General features: G+C 42.5%; 2 protein-coding genes across 2 annotated transcripts; one reads left to right on the forward strand and one right to left on the reverse strand.

The window, feature by feature from the left end:
• Positions 1 to 1,629: 1,629 nt before the first annotated feature.
• LOC134880997 (dehydrogenase/reductase SDR family member 13-like) lies at positions 1,630 to 7,073 on the forward strand. The gene is made up of 6 exons (XM_063908076.1): positions 1,630 to 1,889; positions 2,949 to 3,067; positions 3,447 to 3,570; positions 4,268 to 4,440; positions 4,962 to 5,115; positions 6,390 to 7,073. Exons 1-6 carry the CDS (start codon positions 1,763 to 1,765, stop codon positions 6,647 to 6,649), a joined length of 957 nt encoding a protein of 318 aa, XP_063764146.1. The 5' UTR covers positions 1,630 to 1,762; the 3' UTR covers positions 6,650 to 7,073.
• Positions 7,074 to 7,325: 252 nt separating this feature from the next.
• On the reverse strand, positions 7,326 to 11,545 carry LOC134880996 (uncharacterized). The gene is made up of 8 exons (XM_063908075.1): positions 11,315 to 11,545; positions 10,538 to 10,879; positions 9,737 to 10,072; positions 9,481 to 9,582; positions 9,071 to 9,400; positions 8,358 to 8,693; positions 7,912 to 8,244; positions 7,326 to 7,777 (listed from the first exon to the last, which is right to left on the reverse strand). The coding sequence occupies exons 1-8, from the start codon at positions 11,349 to 11,351 to the stop codon at positions 7,707 to 7,709; spliced, it is 1,887 nt and encodes a 628-aa protein (XP_063764145.1). The 5' UTR covers positions 11,352 to 11,545; the 3' UTR covers positions 7,326 to 7,706.
• Between the last annotated feature and the right edge of the window lie 3,109 nt (positions 11,546 to 14,654).

Below are 14,654 nucleotides of genomic sequence, written 5' to 3' on the forward strand. Positions count from 1 at the left end.
GACCGGGAACTGCATTGTTCAAAGACATTATAACTCACCTGATTAACTATTAAAATAAAAACAGATTGTGATACCTGTTCGTAAAATGTTCCTAAACCTTGATTTGAGTAAGTATGTAATTCTGTGTTCTGCAGTGCAGCGACCGGCCTCCAGGGGGCGCTGCCGTTCACTTAAAGCAGTCATTTATCTTTCTCAACCTGCGAGATAAAAACGATTATAGAATAAAAATACGAAGCTCGACTGTCCTACTTTCCCAGTATTTACCCACCTTATTTCAACCGAGACCACCATTTTTTTCTAAAATGATAAATAATTACTTTTATCTTTTCTTGCACTTCAGTATTATTAGGATCCCAAACCAACCGTGTACTATATAAACAAGTACATCTCTCTGATGGTGTGACACAAAAACAATACATATTAAATATGAAAACACAAGTAAAATATCATTAACATAAAGGATAAGTACATATATATAGTCTATGTGGAAGAAGAAGAAACATCAATACAAAACAACCATAATAAATAGTTTAAAAACCTAATATTCAAATGAGTAGTTAATCAAATGTAAAAATAATAAGAATCATCATATTGATAACAATTATAAATAATAACTTTGAAATGAAGATAGTGAGATTTAGTGAGCTGTGATTTATCTCTGAGGAAGAATTTGTGTTGCAGACAGAATGTCAACTTATTTGTCAGTGTCAGAAAAAACAGAGTCACGACCAAAGAATCTTAAATGCATGTTGCCTAAGGCTCGTGAAAACAACAGGCAAAGCTTCCTCTGTGACTTTTCACCTGATTGTTAAAGTCCAAATGAAGAGTCAAATGCAAAATGTTGAAATGCTCTTCCAGATTCTGCAATACCTACTTTTCATGTTTGGGATATCCTTAAATAGTTAAGGATAACATTTTGTTTGGGGTGAAAAGAATTACATTACAAAGCATTTAGCTGACACTTTATCCAAAGAGACTTAAAGATTCAAACTCAGGAGAAGGAGGACAGTGGGTAATTTGGGGGTAGTTAAAGGTAAAGTGGGACATCTTTAAATAAACGTCCTTTACTAAAAATCAAATGAATGTTCTGTCTACCTTCTCCCCTCCCATAAAGATTTATTTTATGCCCACATTCATGAGACAATTGTATGGGTTTTGATTTGTCTCAATATCATTGTGTGAAAGGATTACCAATCCCTGTGCAAATCTGTAATTTGTAAAACCTTCCACAAATGCAAATAGGTTTCTATAGTGCACTTCAAAACATTTTTCAATGATCAAGGTTCAAGGTTTTAAATATTTCTTGTAGAATTTATCAAATTGTCCTTGATTCAGCTTTTGAAACGTTTTATTTTGAAGGTTTAAACAGGAAGTGCTTTCCCTGTAGGGGGTTTCCTTTAGTTCTTTGTCACAGATAATAATATAGGATTTTAATCTAATTTCATGTTTACTTTATCATCCTTTTCTTCAATTAGACAAGTTAAAAAAGTTTTATTTTGAAGGTTTAGACCGGAAGTGCTATGTCTATCGGGTTCATTGTAAAGTGGGTGAAAACTCTAAACTTTGCGGCAGTTTCTGTTGGTTCAGCTTAACGATGAGAACCGTCTGCAGAACCGGTCGGACAGGACCGAGCAGTGAAGCCTCAGGCAGGAGGAAACCGGTCGGACAGGTGAGATCCCTCCGCCAGGCGAAGGCCTACAAAAGGCAGCGCTCCAGAGACAGGCAGTGATTTCTCACGTGGATCCTACAGCAGTATCTCACCATGTTTCACCTGCTGCTGCTGGCCGGCGTGGTTCTGGGGGGGTACATCTTCCTCACGCAGACTCTCTTCAAAAGGTCCAAATGTAAAGGAAAGGCAGCGATGGCTGGCAAGACCGTCATCATCACAGGTGAGCCCTGCGTCTGCGGAGGGGCGGGGTTAGGACAGGTGGAACATACAAGAAGAGAGTAAAAACTGTTAGAAAGTTAAGATTGATCATGTAATGATTAAAGTCAGACACTATTGTCAAATAATGACACAGGAAACCTGTAACATGTTTACAGAACATAGAAACTGCGAATAAACTACATTTTGAAAAAAGAAAAGATGCATTTTGTTTTCATTCAGCTGATTTCTAAATGGAATTGGAATTTTGAAATTGTTCAACTTATTTCTAAATTGAATGAAAATAAGTCCCTTTTTCAAATGTTTAAAACATGAAAACTGTTGATCAAAGTTTCTGACATTTTATAAACTAATTGGAGAAAATAGTTTCCTCCATAAAACGAACAACCATTGGTTTAATTCCCCAGAAATTACAATAAATGATAATTTTCTATTAATTATTTGCCTTTTCTAAGCCAGTTTGATCTGCTTTATTCCTGGCTTTCTGTCCCACATCCATTAAAAAGGGGTTTGGTGTGAACTCAAGACATTAGACTTGTTCTTCCTGTCAGCCAAGTCAACATTAGGCAATGAAAACAAAGAAAGCTCCGGCTGAACGGAGCGTCATTAGTTCTGCGTAATTAAAATGTTGGACACGTTGAAATGGTGATCCAGTTACAACACCAAATGAAAAGTCAGAGGATTACAGAGTTATTAATAATCAATCCTTAGAGGAAGAGCATTTCATCACAAGCAGACAGAGAAGTCTGCCCTCTGGTGACGCTAGAGGAAAAGTTAGAGGATCACCAGCATCAGTGGGATTCATCCTCCGGGGACAGAGACATTGATTTACTGGTAGCCAGACCTGCACAATTAACTGTAATGTTATCGCCTCATGGATCAGTAAGCACAATAATTAGTAAAGGTATGGGACAATATCTGAATATGAAGTACTGTAGAGAGGTTCCAGCTCACAAAGATTATCAGACAGACAAAACCCTGAGCACTTCAACATCTACTCACAGGTTTACACTTCATCATTATTTATAGTTGTTTCTGACATCTTGTGTTGTTCCTTCTGAAGGCGGGAACACCGGCATCGGTAAAGCCACGGCTCTGCACCTGGCCAGGAAGGGGGCCAAAGTGATCCTCGCCTGCCGAAACCGGGACAAGGCCCAGGGCGCCATCGCAGAAATACAACAGGTGGGAACAAAAAACCTAACAAAGACTCCTGAGTCCTGACATCACGTAGTACAGCACCTCTTTTCACCCTCTGTCTGAAACCAGAGCCCAGTCTGCTCTGATTAGTTAGCTGGCCGGCTCTGTTGTGGTTGGTCAAACACTGACAGATGTCCCACCCCTTGGCCTTTCACATTCAATGTGCTGGAGCGCTAACCAATAGAAGCACAAGTGTTACTTTGGGATTTTAGCCTTTGCAGACCATTTACATGCACTAAAACCCATATAACAGATTTAAAGTAAGTGCAAACCCCAAAAGCATAACAGGGCTCCTAAGATATTGTACGTTATGTATGTGATTTCCCGCTCTTTTCCTTTTGACCTGACACTGATCTTGTTGCAGGAGACAGGAAGTACTGACGTGTACTACATGCAGTTGGACCTGGCCAGCATGAAGTCCGTCCGAAGCTTCACAGAAACGTTCCTGAAGACCGAGTCCAGACTAGATCTGCTCATTAACAATGCTGGTAAACACACACACACACACACACACACACACACACACACACACACACACACACACACACACACACACACACACACACACACACACACACACACACACACACACACACACACACTCTATGTATGGAAAGAAAAGATGACCTATAATGGGAACCTGTAGATGAGGACACACAGGAGCTGCGGTACACAGTGTACCAGGAGACATGATGTGTCTGTCAGCTGCAGAAGCTCAGGTGAACCTGTGTGTAGCACCCAGGACTGGCAGTGAGACAACGGGTACAAAAGCAGCCGAGTGCGACACCTGATGTGGAATCCAGCCGTCTGTCATCACCGTTTTCACTTCACAAAATACTGAGACGCCGGTCTACTGGTGCTTTCATTGAACTGACACCAGAGTATTTAGGACAAAAGGAGAGACGCAGGAGCAGGTGGTTTAGCATCTCATCAATCAATCAAACCAAATCCATTTATATTATTCTCATTATGTTGGACTAGTGTGCTTCAAACAGGACATATTGGATTCACATTTTTAAAACGGTATTTTGTTATTTTAAATGTATTTAATATTTCATCTAATCTAGAACTTCAGTTTAAAACTTTTATATATTTTGTAGTCCAACTACTACATACAGTTATCCACAGACTCTGATCCCAGATATAAAACCTGAACCGAGCTTTAAATGTGGATCTGTCCTGCAGGTCTGGTGGGGGACGGGCGGACCGAAGACGGGTTTGGGATCCAGTTCGGTGTGAACCACCTGGGACACTTCCTGTTGTCTCACCTGCTGCTGGGACGCCTGAAGGAGGCTGGGGGGGGCCGGGTGGTCACTCTGTCCTCCATGGCTCACCGCTGGGGAAACATCAACCTAGAGGTAAAACACTCATCTCGCACGCACGCACACACACACACACACACACACACACACACTTCATACTGAAGAATTTGATGAGTATTGTAAAGCCATATTAAAGTATAAATAAGAGGAATTTTATTTGCGGTGATTAGAGATAAATACAATCTCCTTCTTTGGTATTTTTTACTTCATTTTTCTCATATTTGTTTCTGAAGTCCTCCCTTTTTTGATTCCTTTCTTACCCCACGAAATACTCACATCAAGTCTCATAACTTTACTTGAATGTCTTTGTGAACAGAACAATGTGTCGCTGAGCATCAGAACCGGTTGTTGAGTGTCAGGTGGTTCAGGTGTGACATTATTCTGTCTCATAAACACATTCCAGCTCACTCTCTGCAGAGATCATTCCTCCTCTGCAGCTCCAGCCTCCGGATGATGTCAAGCATCAAACCCCCCCCCCCACACACACAACTCTCCTCACTCAGGTGATCCTGTGTTCATGAACTTGTTGTTGTTGTTGTTGTTGTTGTTGTGTTCAGGCTCTTGCGGTGGACAAACACCTGGGCACCGGCAAATACAGCTGGCAGTTCTTCTACGCGTACTGCAACAGTAAGCTGTGCAACGTGCTCTTCACCCACGAGCTCGCCAAGAGGCTGAAGGGAACCAACGTCACCTGCTACAGCGTCCACCCAGGTGACCAAAACAACTTCAGAAAACATGTCTGAAGGAAATGTTTCGAAGCACTAGAAGTGAAGAAACGTCATCACCCTGAACATTAGCTCCTTTAGCTTAGCGGTGGTGACGTGAAGTCATGTGACCGTGCTGTAGTTCCTTTATAGCCCAACATTAGCCTCCTTTAACTTAGCGGTGGTGACGTGAAGTCATGTGACCGTGCTGTAGTTCCTTTATAGCCCAACATTAGCCGCCTTTAGCTTAGCGGTGGTGACGTGAAGTCATGTGACCGTGCTGTAGTTCTTTATAGCCCAACATTAGCCGCCTTTAGCTTAGCGGTGGTGACGTGAAGTCATGTGACCGTGCTGTAGTTCCTTTATAGCCCAACATTAGCCGCCTTTAGCTTAGCGGTGGTGACGTGAAGTCATGTGACCGTGCTGTGGTTCCTTTATAGCCCAACATTAGCCTCCTTTAGCTTAGCGGTGGTGACCTGAAGTCATGTGACCGTGCTGTAGTTCCTTTATAGCCCAACATTAGCCGCCTTTAGCTTAGCGGTGGTGACGTGAAGTCATGTGACCGTGCTGTAGTTTCTTTATTAGCCCAACATTAGCCACCTTTAGCTTAGCGGTGGTGACGTGAAGTCATGTGACCGTGCTGTAGTTCCTTTATAGCCCAACATTAGCCACCTTTAGCTTAGCGGTGGTGACGTGAAGTCATGTGACCGTGCTGTAGTTTCTTTATAGCCCAACATTAGCCTCCTTTAGCTTAGCGGTGGAGACGTGAAGTCATGTGATCGTGCTGTAGTTCCTTTATAGCCCAACATTAGCCACCTTTAGCTTAGCGGTGGTGACGTGAAGTCATGTGACCGTGCTGTAGTTCCTCTATAGCTTAACTTTAGCTTTTGCTCATGCATCTTAAATCTTGAATTTAGACCCGCTTATAAAAACAAGGAAAAATGCAGAACTTAAATTAACGACTTTGATGGGACATGGAACAGGCAGTAACTGTTTGGTTTGTTGATGATGACTTTAACAGAAGTCTATGTTCTTTAATTGCAAACAAATTTCACATGTTTTTGTTTATTAAAGATAGAAAATTATCTAGGCTAGCTGACTCATATTCAACTGAAAGGAATTCAAGATGTCAACCTTTGCACTAGACCATTGTGTAGGGAGTTAACATTTAAATACAAATGTCTCTTCTATGTTTCTAAAATAGCTACCCACCACACCTGTGTGGAGTTGTAGTCTTGATTTCATGCTTGCATTGACCCAGGTGTGTCTGTCCTCCTGCAGGTGTGGTTCGCACTGAGCTGTCCCGTCACGTCAGTCTGTGGCAGAAGGTTTTCATCGAGCCCATCGCCCGGCTGCTGTTCCTGGACCCGGAGGCCGGAGCTCAGACCACGCTGCACTGCTGCCTGCAGGAGGGGATCGAACCTCTGAGCGGGCGTTACTTTGCCTGCTGCGCCGTGCAGGAAGGGTGCGCCAAGGCCCGGGACGACGCCATGGCCCGGAAACTGTGGGAGGTCAGCGAGAGGCTCTGCGGACTCTCTTAAAACAAGCATCATCTGCCGAAAATGGATTGTTAAGTCCAGGAGGGATCCGTGTTCCCTCTGTTAACAAACTGTTCACTCTGTCTGATTATCCCACCCTGATTCTACTTCCCCAGCTCAGTTATTAGTTCTGTGTGTACATGCGTCTCTTTCCCAGAGTTTGTCTGGGCGTTGATGTTTACCGTGGTTCTACCTTTAATGATTCATCCCCGTCTCTCTCTACCACGCATCCCGTCGGCTGGTTTATTCCTCGTGGATTTGCTGCCTGTTTCCTTCGTGCCGTGTCTACTTTAGTTGTGCTGTTTATCTTTGGTTTAGTTTTACCTTGCCTGCTCTCTTAGTTTCTTGTTTACCTGTGTTGTGTTTTAGCTTTATGCTTAATAAAGCTCTCCTTTTGTTATTTAAAAAAATAAAACTGTTATTCAAGTGTTGTCTGTAGAAGTGGAGTAAAGTGGCCTGTAGCCGTTATGAGATAAATTTGTTAAAAGTGAAATACAACATTTATTTTAGCCAAACAACAGACCGCAGAGCAAGGAGGAATTGTTTTGGGTTTACTGCGCCCTGCTGCTGTTTTGTTTTCTTTACATTTTCTACTCAAAGTTGTTGTTATGGTACGTGAATATACTTCACAGGGTGGGAGGAGACTCTACATGTTTGGCACATATCAACACATTAGAACTTATTTTGTTAATCATTCATTCATTTATTTTCTTAATATATATCTTTTAATAACAAGGTTTGACATCCTGGACATTAAAATAATAAATAAATGACAAAAGTTTTGACTAAATCACTTATCAGTCTTATCAGGAAAATGTTGAAGTTTAAAACGTATTCCCCGTGAGCGGTAGACAATTAGACTATTGTGATTGATTGCTAATGTAAAGGGGACCATGAGAAATGTTGAAAACACAACACCATTTTGAACATTCCACATTAACATCTGAAATATTACACAACATAGTAAGTGCAGGCAGAGCGAGAAGGAAGGAGAGACTTGAGTTGAATTCTGATCCTCTGAAGCGTTAACATCAGCGGGACAATTTAAACAGTGAACATGTCACTGTTTCAGAGAAGCTGCTTGTTCACGGTGCCATCTGGATCGTCTTCGGTACTCTCTTAGTTGATATCCTGTCACATCAAAGAGGACCAATGCATCAGTTAGCCAAAACCAGAAGTTTCAGGAAACAACAAATGGAATATGTATCATCACTGACATCATCCTTCTGTTAAAGGGACCTCTGATCTGTATCTACAGTACTGACCTTTGAACTTGAGCCTCACCAATCTGTCCCATATGAGGTCTCTGTCCTTGAGGACGGTGCATAAGTAGGCACCGCTGTCTCCATGACAGGGGTTAATCAGGGTCAGACTGAGATCTCCAGTTTGCAGGGGGTTTTCTCTCATCTTTGTGCGGTCTCTGTAAGAGTTGTCCTGCTGCTCAGACATGTCTTGGCCATTCTGATACACATGAACTGTCGAGTGTTTATCGAAACGACTCCATTTCACTCTCGCCTCCGCAGGCAGGTTAGCTTTGATGAGCCAAGGCAGCTTGACAGTCTTCGCTGGCAAATCCACCTCAACGTCTGCTTCAGACACTAGGAGAACAAACCACAATGCGAGGTAAACAGTAGACAAACAGCAGTAGTAGTGACACTTATGGAGGAGGGGTGGCCACATCTGACTCCTAAACTTTATTGGCATTACTGACTTTTGATACGGAGCACCACTACTTTCTTTGCCACGAGTTCTCCATCCCTGTGGACGGTGCAGGTGTAGGTCCCTCTGTCGGTGTAGCCAGAATTATGGAGAGTTAAACTGAGGTCTTTGGACTGCAGCGGGTAGTCATTCATCTTTGTGTGACCCTGGTAATATTCATCTTGTGTGGCGAGCTGGTCTTGGTCGTTCTGAAACACATGGACCACCATGTTTTCGGGTTTAGAGCATCTCCACTCCACCGTTGCATCTGCAGGCAGCCGAGCTCTGGTTTTGAAGGGCAGTGTGACATACTTAGCACAATCCCAGACCTTCACAACCTCCTGGGGGACTAAAAGGGAAAACAGACCCCGAGTTTACAAACAGCAGCATCGACGATACCGCCTGATTCCATATCATTTGGGTCCATTAAATGGCTGATGGTTATCAGTGGTTATTAATCTCCTAGATATACTGGGTGGGAAGCGGCAGCTATGCTAAGTAGGCTCAGAATGTGAATGAGCGTTTGTATGCAAGTGAAGTTTCTATTTTAAACTAATCATGATCATTCACTTTTTCTTAGTTCAAGCGAAATAGGTTATGCTACTTTTCTATCCGGTGGGCTTTTATCATGCAACGATGGGTGAGTAGCTGTTGATGACGTTACATTTCCATGGCCTATAACATGCTAGCAGCAGGTATACACTGTCTGGTATCTAAAATACTGACCATTGACTTGGAGCCGTACAACTCTCTGTGTCAGGACTTCTCTGTCCTTGTAGACGGTGCAGATGTAGGGTCCACTGTCTCTGTAGCAGGGGTCCCTGAGGGTCAGACTGAGGTCTCTGGTTTTCAGTGGCTCCTTCTGCATCTTTGTGCGATTGCAATAAAACTCATCCTGTCCGACTAGATGGTTGTTGCCTTTACAATATTCGTGGACCATCATCGACTCGGGGGCGCAACGACTCCACTTCACGGTGGCGTCTTCAGGCAGATGGACCATGATTTTGTAAGGAAGCTTGACACACCACACCCCCTCTTTCACCACTACAGAAGAGACTGGACAACACACAACAGCATCAGCAGCACGGACACACAAACTGTGATCTGAACAGGTCCTGTGACAACGTACTACGTACCTGTGATGGTGTTGTGCCACAGAAATGCAGCTACAGCCGTACCAAGGCCAACCATAATAAAGCAAGCCAAAAGATAGATCTCAGGAGGGATTGTGGGTCGCCCTGAAGGCAAAGTAATCAACAACATGAGTCCATCATGATCCTTTACTTCCTGTTATTGTAAACAGCAACATTATTATATGTAAAAACCTCCTTTAAAATACACCTTACTCTGCCCTGTATGTACAGAGTAAGGGGGTCAGGGTTTGATCCTTACCTGTAACCTGCAGGCGCACAACCATCCTTAAAATTTCCTTTTCATTGTTATGGACGTGGCAGGTGTAGACGCCGCTGTCAGAGAGTTGGGGTTCTTTCAGACTGAGGTGGAGGTATCCGAATGTCTGAGCATAATCTGACATAGATGTTCGGCCGCTGAAATGCTGGTTTTGAAAACGGGGCTCCTTTAAGTCAGGATGCTGGTGGACGGTTGAGGGATTAAACCCGAAGCGGCTCCACACCACTATTGCATCCTTAAGTAACCAAGAGGACAGGCAGGGCAGCTCCACAGATTTCGCACCCTCATACACGTTAATGGTTAAGCTATGCTGGGGAACTGGGAGGAACCATAAAATGGTGTCTCAATTATTAATGTTTATATTATCTATAATCACTTCTTTACACGTCAAAAACAACTACAACTATTATGTGTACAAATACATTCACAATCATGCAGAGACATGTTTACCTACTTTTAATCAGGTACATGACATTTAATTAAACCAAAGCTTTGTTGAATACTAAAATAAGCACCCGACAGGGCGCTTCGCATCACTTTCTACCACTCGAAGGGGACCCTATATGACCCTTTACTAGGTTTTCTTCACTGGGTGGGCACCCTGGCCTACAGGGTGCTTGTTTTCTTCAACATAAAAAGCACCGTAGAGGGCCCTTCTTTCTGTTTTCCCCACTGACAGGGCATCTTTATCGTGTTTTGTCCACTGGAAGGACACTTTAGAAATAATGTTATCATATTTTCTCCACCTGCATGTTTAATGGGGGGGTAGGGTTTGTTCCTCACCTTTGACCTGCAGTTCCACTACGTCAATTGCTATTAATCCCTCTTCTTCTCTGTATGTGTAGCAGATGTATATGCCACTGTCAGAGTGGTTGGGTTCTTTCAGAATGAGGCTGAGGTCTCCAGTTTCCAGAGCATCTGCTGACATTGATGTCCGGCCACTGAAATGCTGGTTTTGAAGATACGGCTCATTTAAGTGAGCCTGATGTTGGTGGACGGTTGAGGGATTGGAACCGTGGCGCTCCCAAAACACTGTTGTGTCCTCAGGTAAGCTAGATGACAGGCAGGGCAGCTGGACAGACTTCACCCCCTCAGACACGTTAAGGGCTGAGTTATGCTGGGGAACTGGGAGGACACACAAAAGAATGTGTATTGCATATTATAAAGTATATATTGAACTGTATTTACAAAGACATTGACATTAAGAGACACTGTTACCTACAAATACTGAGAGACAGTAAGAGTTTACCAAAGCTAGATAAATGTTTAAATTATGCAACTCAATTTAAACAAGAGTCATTTAAATCTTGCTCCCAAAAAACGGAACATGCAAACGGTACCAAAGCTTTGTGGTGGCAGAACTACATATACAATATACTGTACAATTAAAGTGGTCCTTTTAAACATGAGATTAGAGCTTAGTCTGCTTCTAAGGGTTTTGGCTTTGTTTAGCAGCCTTGAAATGTCTTAATTTTAAATTGAAACTTTGGTTTAAGCTGCTGATTTACAAGGCAAAATTCAACTGCAGTCATAAGAGTAGAAAGAGGAAGGTTATCTTACCGTATACCAGAAACAAAAACAGCACAATCCCCTTCATCTTCGAGACAAAATAACATTCAAAAGTCTCATCGTCGAGTTAGTTTCGGTTTACAGTAAAGTGCCTCCAAGCAAGTCAGAAGCAGAGACAGGAAGTGGAAAACTTGGACTTGAGCCCAGCCCAGCGTGTGAAGGCAGAAGGAATGATACACCTGCAGCCTCTGAGATGTGCAGAGCTTCTATACTTCACTACTGATACTTTAGCTACAAGAAGATGAGAATACTAAGTCCACATTTTTCTCTGTATAATGAGGAAGTTGTTCATGGTTTCGAAGCATTTGTTGCAGTCATAAATGGTGACATCTGCTGGGCAGCTCCGTGTGTTACATTTACAAACTGAATGCTCAAAGATATCCAGATTCCCTTCTTTGTTTCCAAATCAAAACAAGGATGGCAACTGGTTGGCTTTATGAATAATCTGACCAGTACATAAAGTAATAAAAATGAGCTTCAGCATTTTCAGTTGCAACTCGAAGTTGATGAACGCATTAATATTCATTGAATTATAATCCAATAATAGTTGGAATCAATTACCCTCAAGTGTTATATGTAGTATTTAAGTAATGTGTACTTCTTCCCTTTGATTCAGCAGGACTCCTGGTGGCTGCAGAGTGAGTCTCTTCAGCGCTGCGTTAAAATAAAGACAGCTGATCCTCACACAGTCACACCTTCAGTGCCTCATAAAGCGCCTGGTACTGACAGATGAGAGAGCCGCTCCGCTCTGTGTTCGGATGACAGCTGAAATGTGCTGCCTTAAAAGCTTTTCTGATCTGAACAAGACGACGGAGAGCCCCCGCCCCCCACCACCACACCACCACCTTCACAACAATGCAGACTCCGGCGGGAATTCACAGAGAACTGTCGACGCCACGAGGAGACCTGCTGCTGCAGTTTGAACTCATTATTCACTGAAAATAAGAGATGTGGAAGCTGACTGTTCCCACGTCAGAAGACACAGGGAAGACTCAGGTTGGTTTAGGCTGGATGAAAGCAGATGGACTGGTAACACTGGCAGCCCTGATAATGTTCTGCTGATCTATCCAGTTGGGATATGTCAGCCTGGATCAAAGTGGTAGGGCACGTCGGCAATTAGCAAAACTTGCACTTTGCAAACTATCCATTGGATGTTCAAAGTTTGGGGGGTAGCTCCGGTCACTTAAGTTGCCATATAAATGTTTTTAGTACAACATCTGCTAGTTGGCCTTATTTTCAAGATTTGTGAAGTCGTCCACCTCCAGATCTCCAGATGTTACTTGGCGAGGATTCATTACATTTCTCTGGTGTGATGAGGTCGCGAATTACGCCCCAAATAACAAATCTATGCGAGTTGGTAGCAACCATCGTAATATTGGTTTGTCTTTGTTGATTTTAGCTCATCTTAAGATTTGTCCCAAGCTTCAGGCGAGATTATTTAAAGAACTGTTGCAAGACTATAAAGAAATCAAGGACTAAAACAAGTTTGGATGTGTTGAAAAACCACAGACCTGTAGAAATGAGTGATTTACTGACATGTTAAGACCACGAGCATGCTACTCTTTGCACAGCCAGGTAAGAGGAGAATGAATTCATTAGAAAAAAAACATTTAAGTCAGAGTCCCCCCCCCCCCCCCCCCCCCACACACACACACACACACACCACATAACTGCAGTCTCCTCGGGGCTTTAACAAACACACTTATATCCACTCCAGAAAAACAGACCGGCCCGACTCTGATCTGCTTGACACACAGCAGCACTGAAATTGAAAATCAATTGAGGGATGATGAATGGCGGCCATTAGGCTTCCTGGATTCAGTAAATAGAAAACGGTGATAAACAAGGAGACCGCGCCGAAAGACGTTCGTTAGCCGGCAGCATCGCGTCAGAGCTGATGAATGGCCCAGCTTTGAGGAGAGCCCAGCAGACTATTAATTATACTTTAAATGTAAACTTAATGGAGAAACACAAATCACCCACAGCAGCAGCTCGCAGAAACCCCGGAGTCCTGTTCCATCTCAAGAAACCTTTATTGATTCTCCAGCGGAAGAGAGACTTTAAACTACAACAGCACGGACACAAAGGGGATCCAAACGTATCTGTATCCTCCTTAGGTACTTTCTGACTGTTTTAATACAATTATTATTGCACTTTTACTTAACTAAATGACACCTGGGAGCTGCAGTAACCCTATTCTTTAGATGCATTATTAACAGAAATGATGTCAAAAACGATGCTCTGTTTCAATGCATTGACTCCTGAATGCAGTGTCATAGCATCACACTTTTTAGGGAGGTAATTCCCTTTGCACCACTACTCCTTTGTGGAGGACACAAATCTCTCTCCATCTTTATAAACTCTTACTCTAAATTGACTATCTTTCTATGAAACTGTTAGAGATCAAAAAAGTGTCAAAGATGCTAATTATGTCCAACTGAAACCTTAGGAAATAATGTCTCAAACGTTTCATTAGGTTTCATTTTGTTGTCATTTTATCATGTAGGGCTTCATTTCAGTCAATAGTGCACAGCAGGTCTAATTGAAGTCTAATTTTAAGCTGCCAGTCATTCTATTCAGAGAAATTACATTCTTATTTCCTTTTCATGTTGTTGGCTAAATAAGAACAATTGCAGGTCTTTACTCTGAGCTCCAACATTTTCAAGAATTTACGTTTTATTGCATTGCCAAAAGATATCTAAATAACCTCAAGTTTCTACATCCAAATGAATAGTTTAGAGTTCAGGGGATCTGATGGAAGTAATGTTTCCACAATGTTAGTGTGCAGCATCTGAAAAGTACTTAACAGGTTTTTGTCATTTGTGAGGACCATGCATTGCTTGGGATTAATTTCGTTCATTGGAGGCTCGTTATACAGAAAAACATGGTCCATCTTAGAGGAGAGATACCACAAAGGTCATCAACTGGAAGGACCAACTACAAGTAGAGTCCCCACAATGGTAATCTATAAACAGAGTCCCCATAAGGAACATCTAGTGGAAGAGTCCCCACAATGATAATCTATAAAGAGGGTCTACGAGGAGAGTCCCCACCATTATCATTTAAAAGGAAGGTCCTCACAAGGATCATCTATAAAGAGAGTCCCTACAAGGATCATCTATAAAGAGAGTCCTCACAAGGATCATCTATAAAGAGAGTCCCTACAAGGATCATATATAAAGAGAGTCCCTACAAGGATCATCTATAAAGAGAGTCCTCACAAGGATCATATATAAAGAGAGTCCCTACAAGGATCATCTATAAAGAGAGTCCCTACAAGGATCATATATAAAGAGAGTCCCTACAAGGATCATCTATAAAGAGAGTCCTC

This window comes from Eleginops maclovinus, chromosome 19, assembly GCF_036324505.1.
Source record: "Eleginops maclovinus isolate JMC-PN-2008 ecotype Puerto Natales chromosome 19, JC_Emac_rtc_rv5, whole genome shotgun sequence".
NCBI lineage: Eukaryota > Metazoa > Chordata > Actinopteri > Perciformes > Eleginopidae > Eleginops > Eleginops maclovinus.

What these genes read in the sequence shown, in the direction of transcription:
- LOC134880997 (XM_063908076.1), top strand. Translation starts at nt 1,763, where the DNA reads ATGTTTCACCTGCTGCTGCTGGCCGGCGTGGTTCTGGGGGGGTACATC. An exon ending in CAAGACCGTCATCATCACAG is followed by an intron (nt 1,890 to 2,948) that starts GTGAGCCCTGCG and finishes TTCCTTCTGAAG; the next exon opens with GCGGGAACACCGGCATCGGT. An exon ending in GGGGAAACATCAACCTAGAG is followed by an intron (nt 4,441 to 4,961) that starts GTAAAACACTCA and finishes TGTTGTGTTCAG; the next exon opens with GCTCTTGCGGTGGACAAACA.
- LOC134880996 (XM_063908075.1), bottom strand. Translation starts at nt 11,351, where the DNA reads ATGAAGGGGATTGTGCTGTTTTTGTTTCTGGTATACG. An exon ending in TGTGCGCCTGCAGGTTACAG is followed by an intron (nt 9,583 to 9,736) that starts GTAAGGATCAAA and finishes CTTTGCCTTCAG; the next exon opens with GGCGACCCACAATCCCTCCT. An exon ending in AGTGGTGCTCCGTATCAAAA is followed by an intron (nt 8,245 to 8,357) that starts GTCAGTAATGCC and finishes TTGTTCTCCTAG; the next exon opens with TGTCTGAAGCAGACGTTGAG.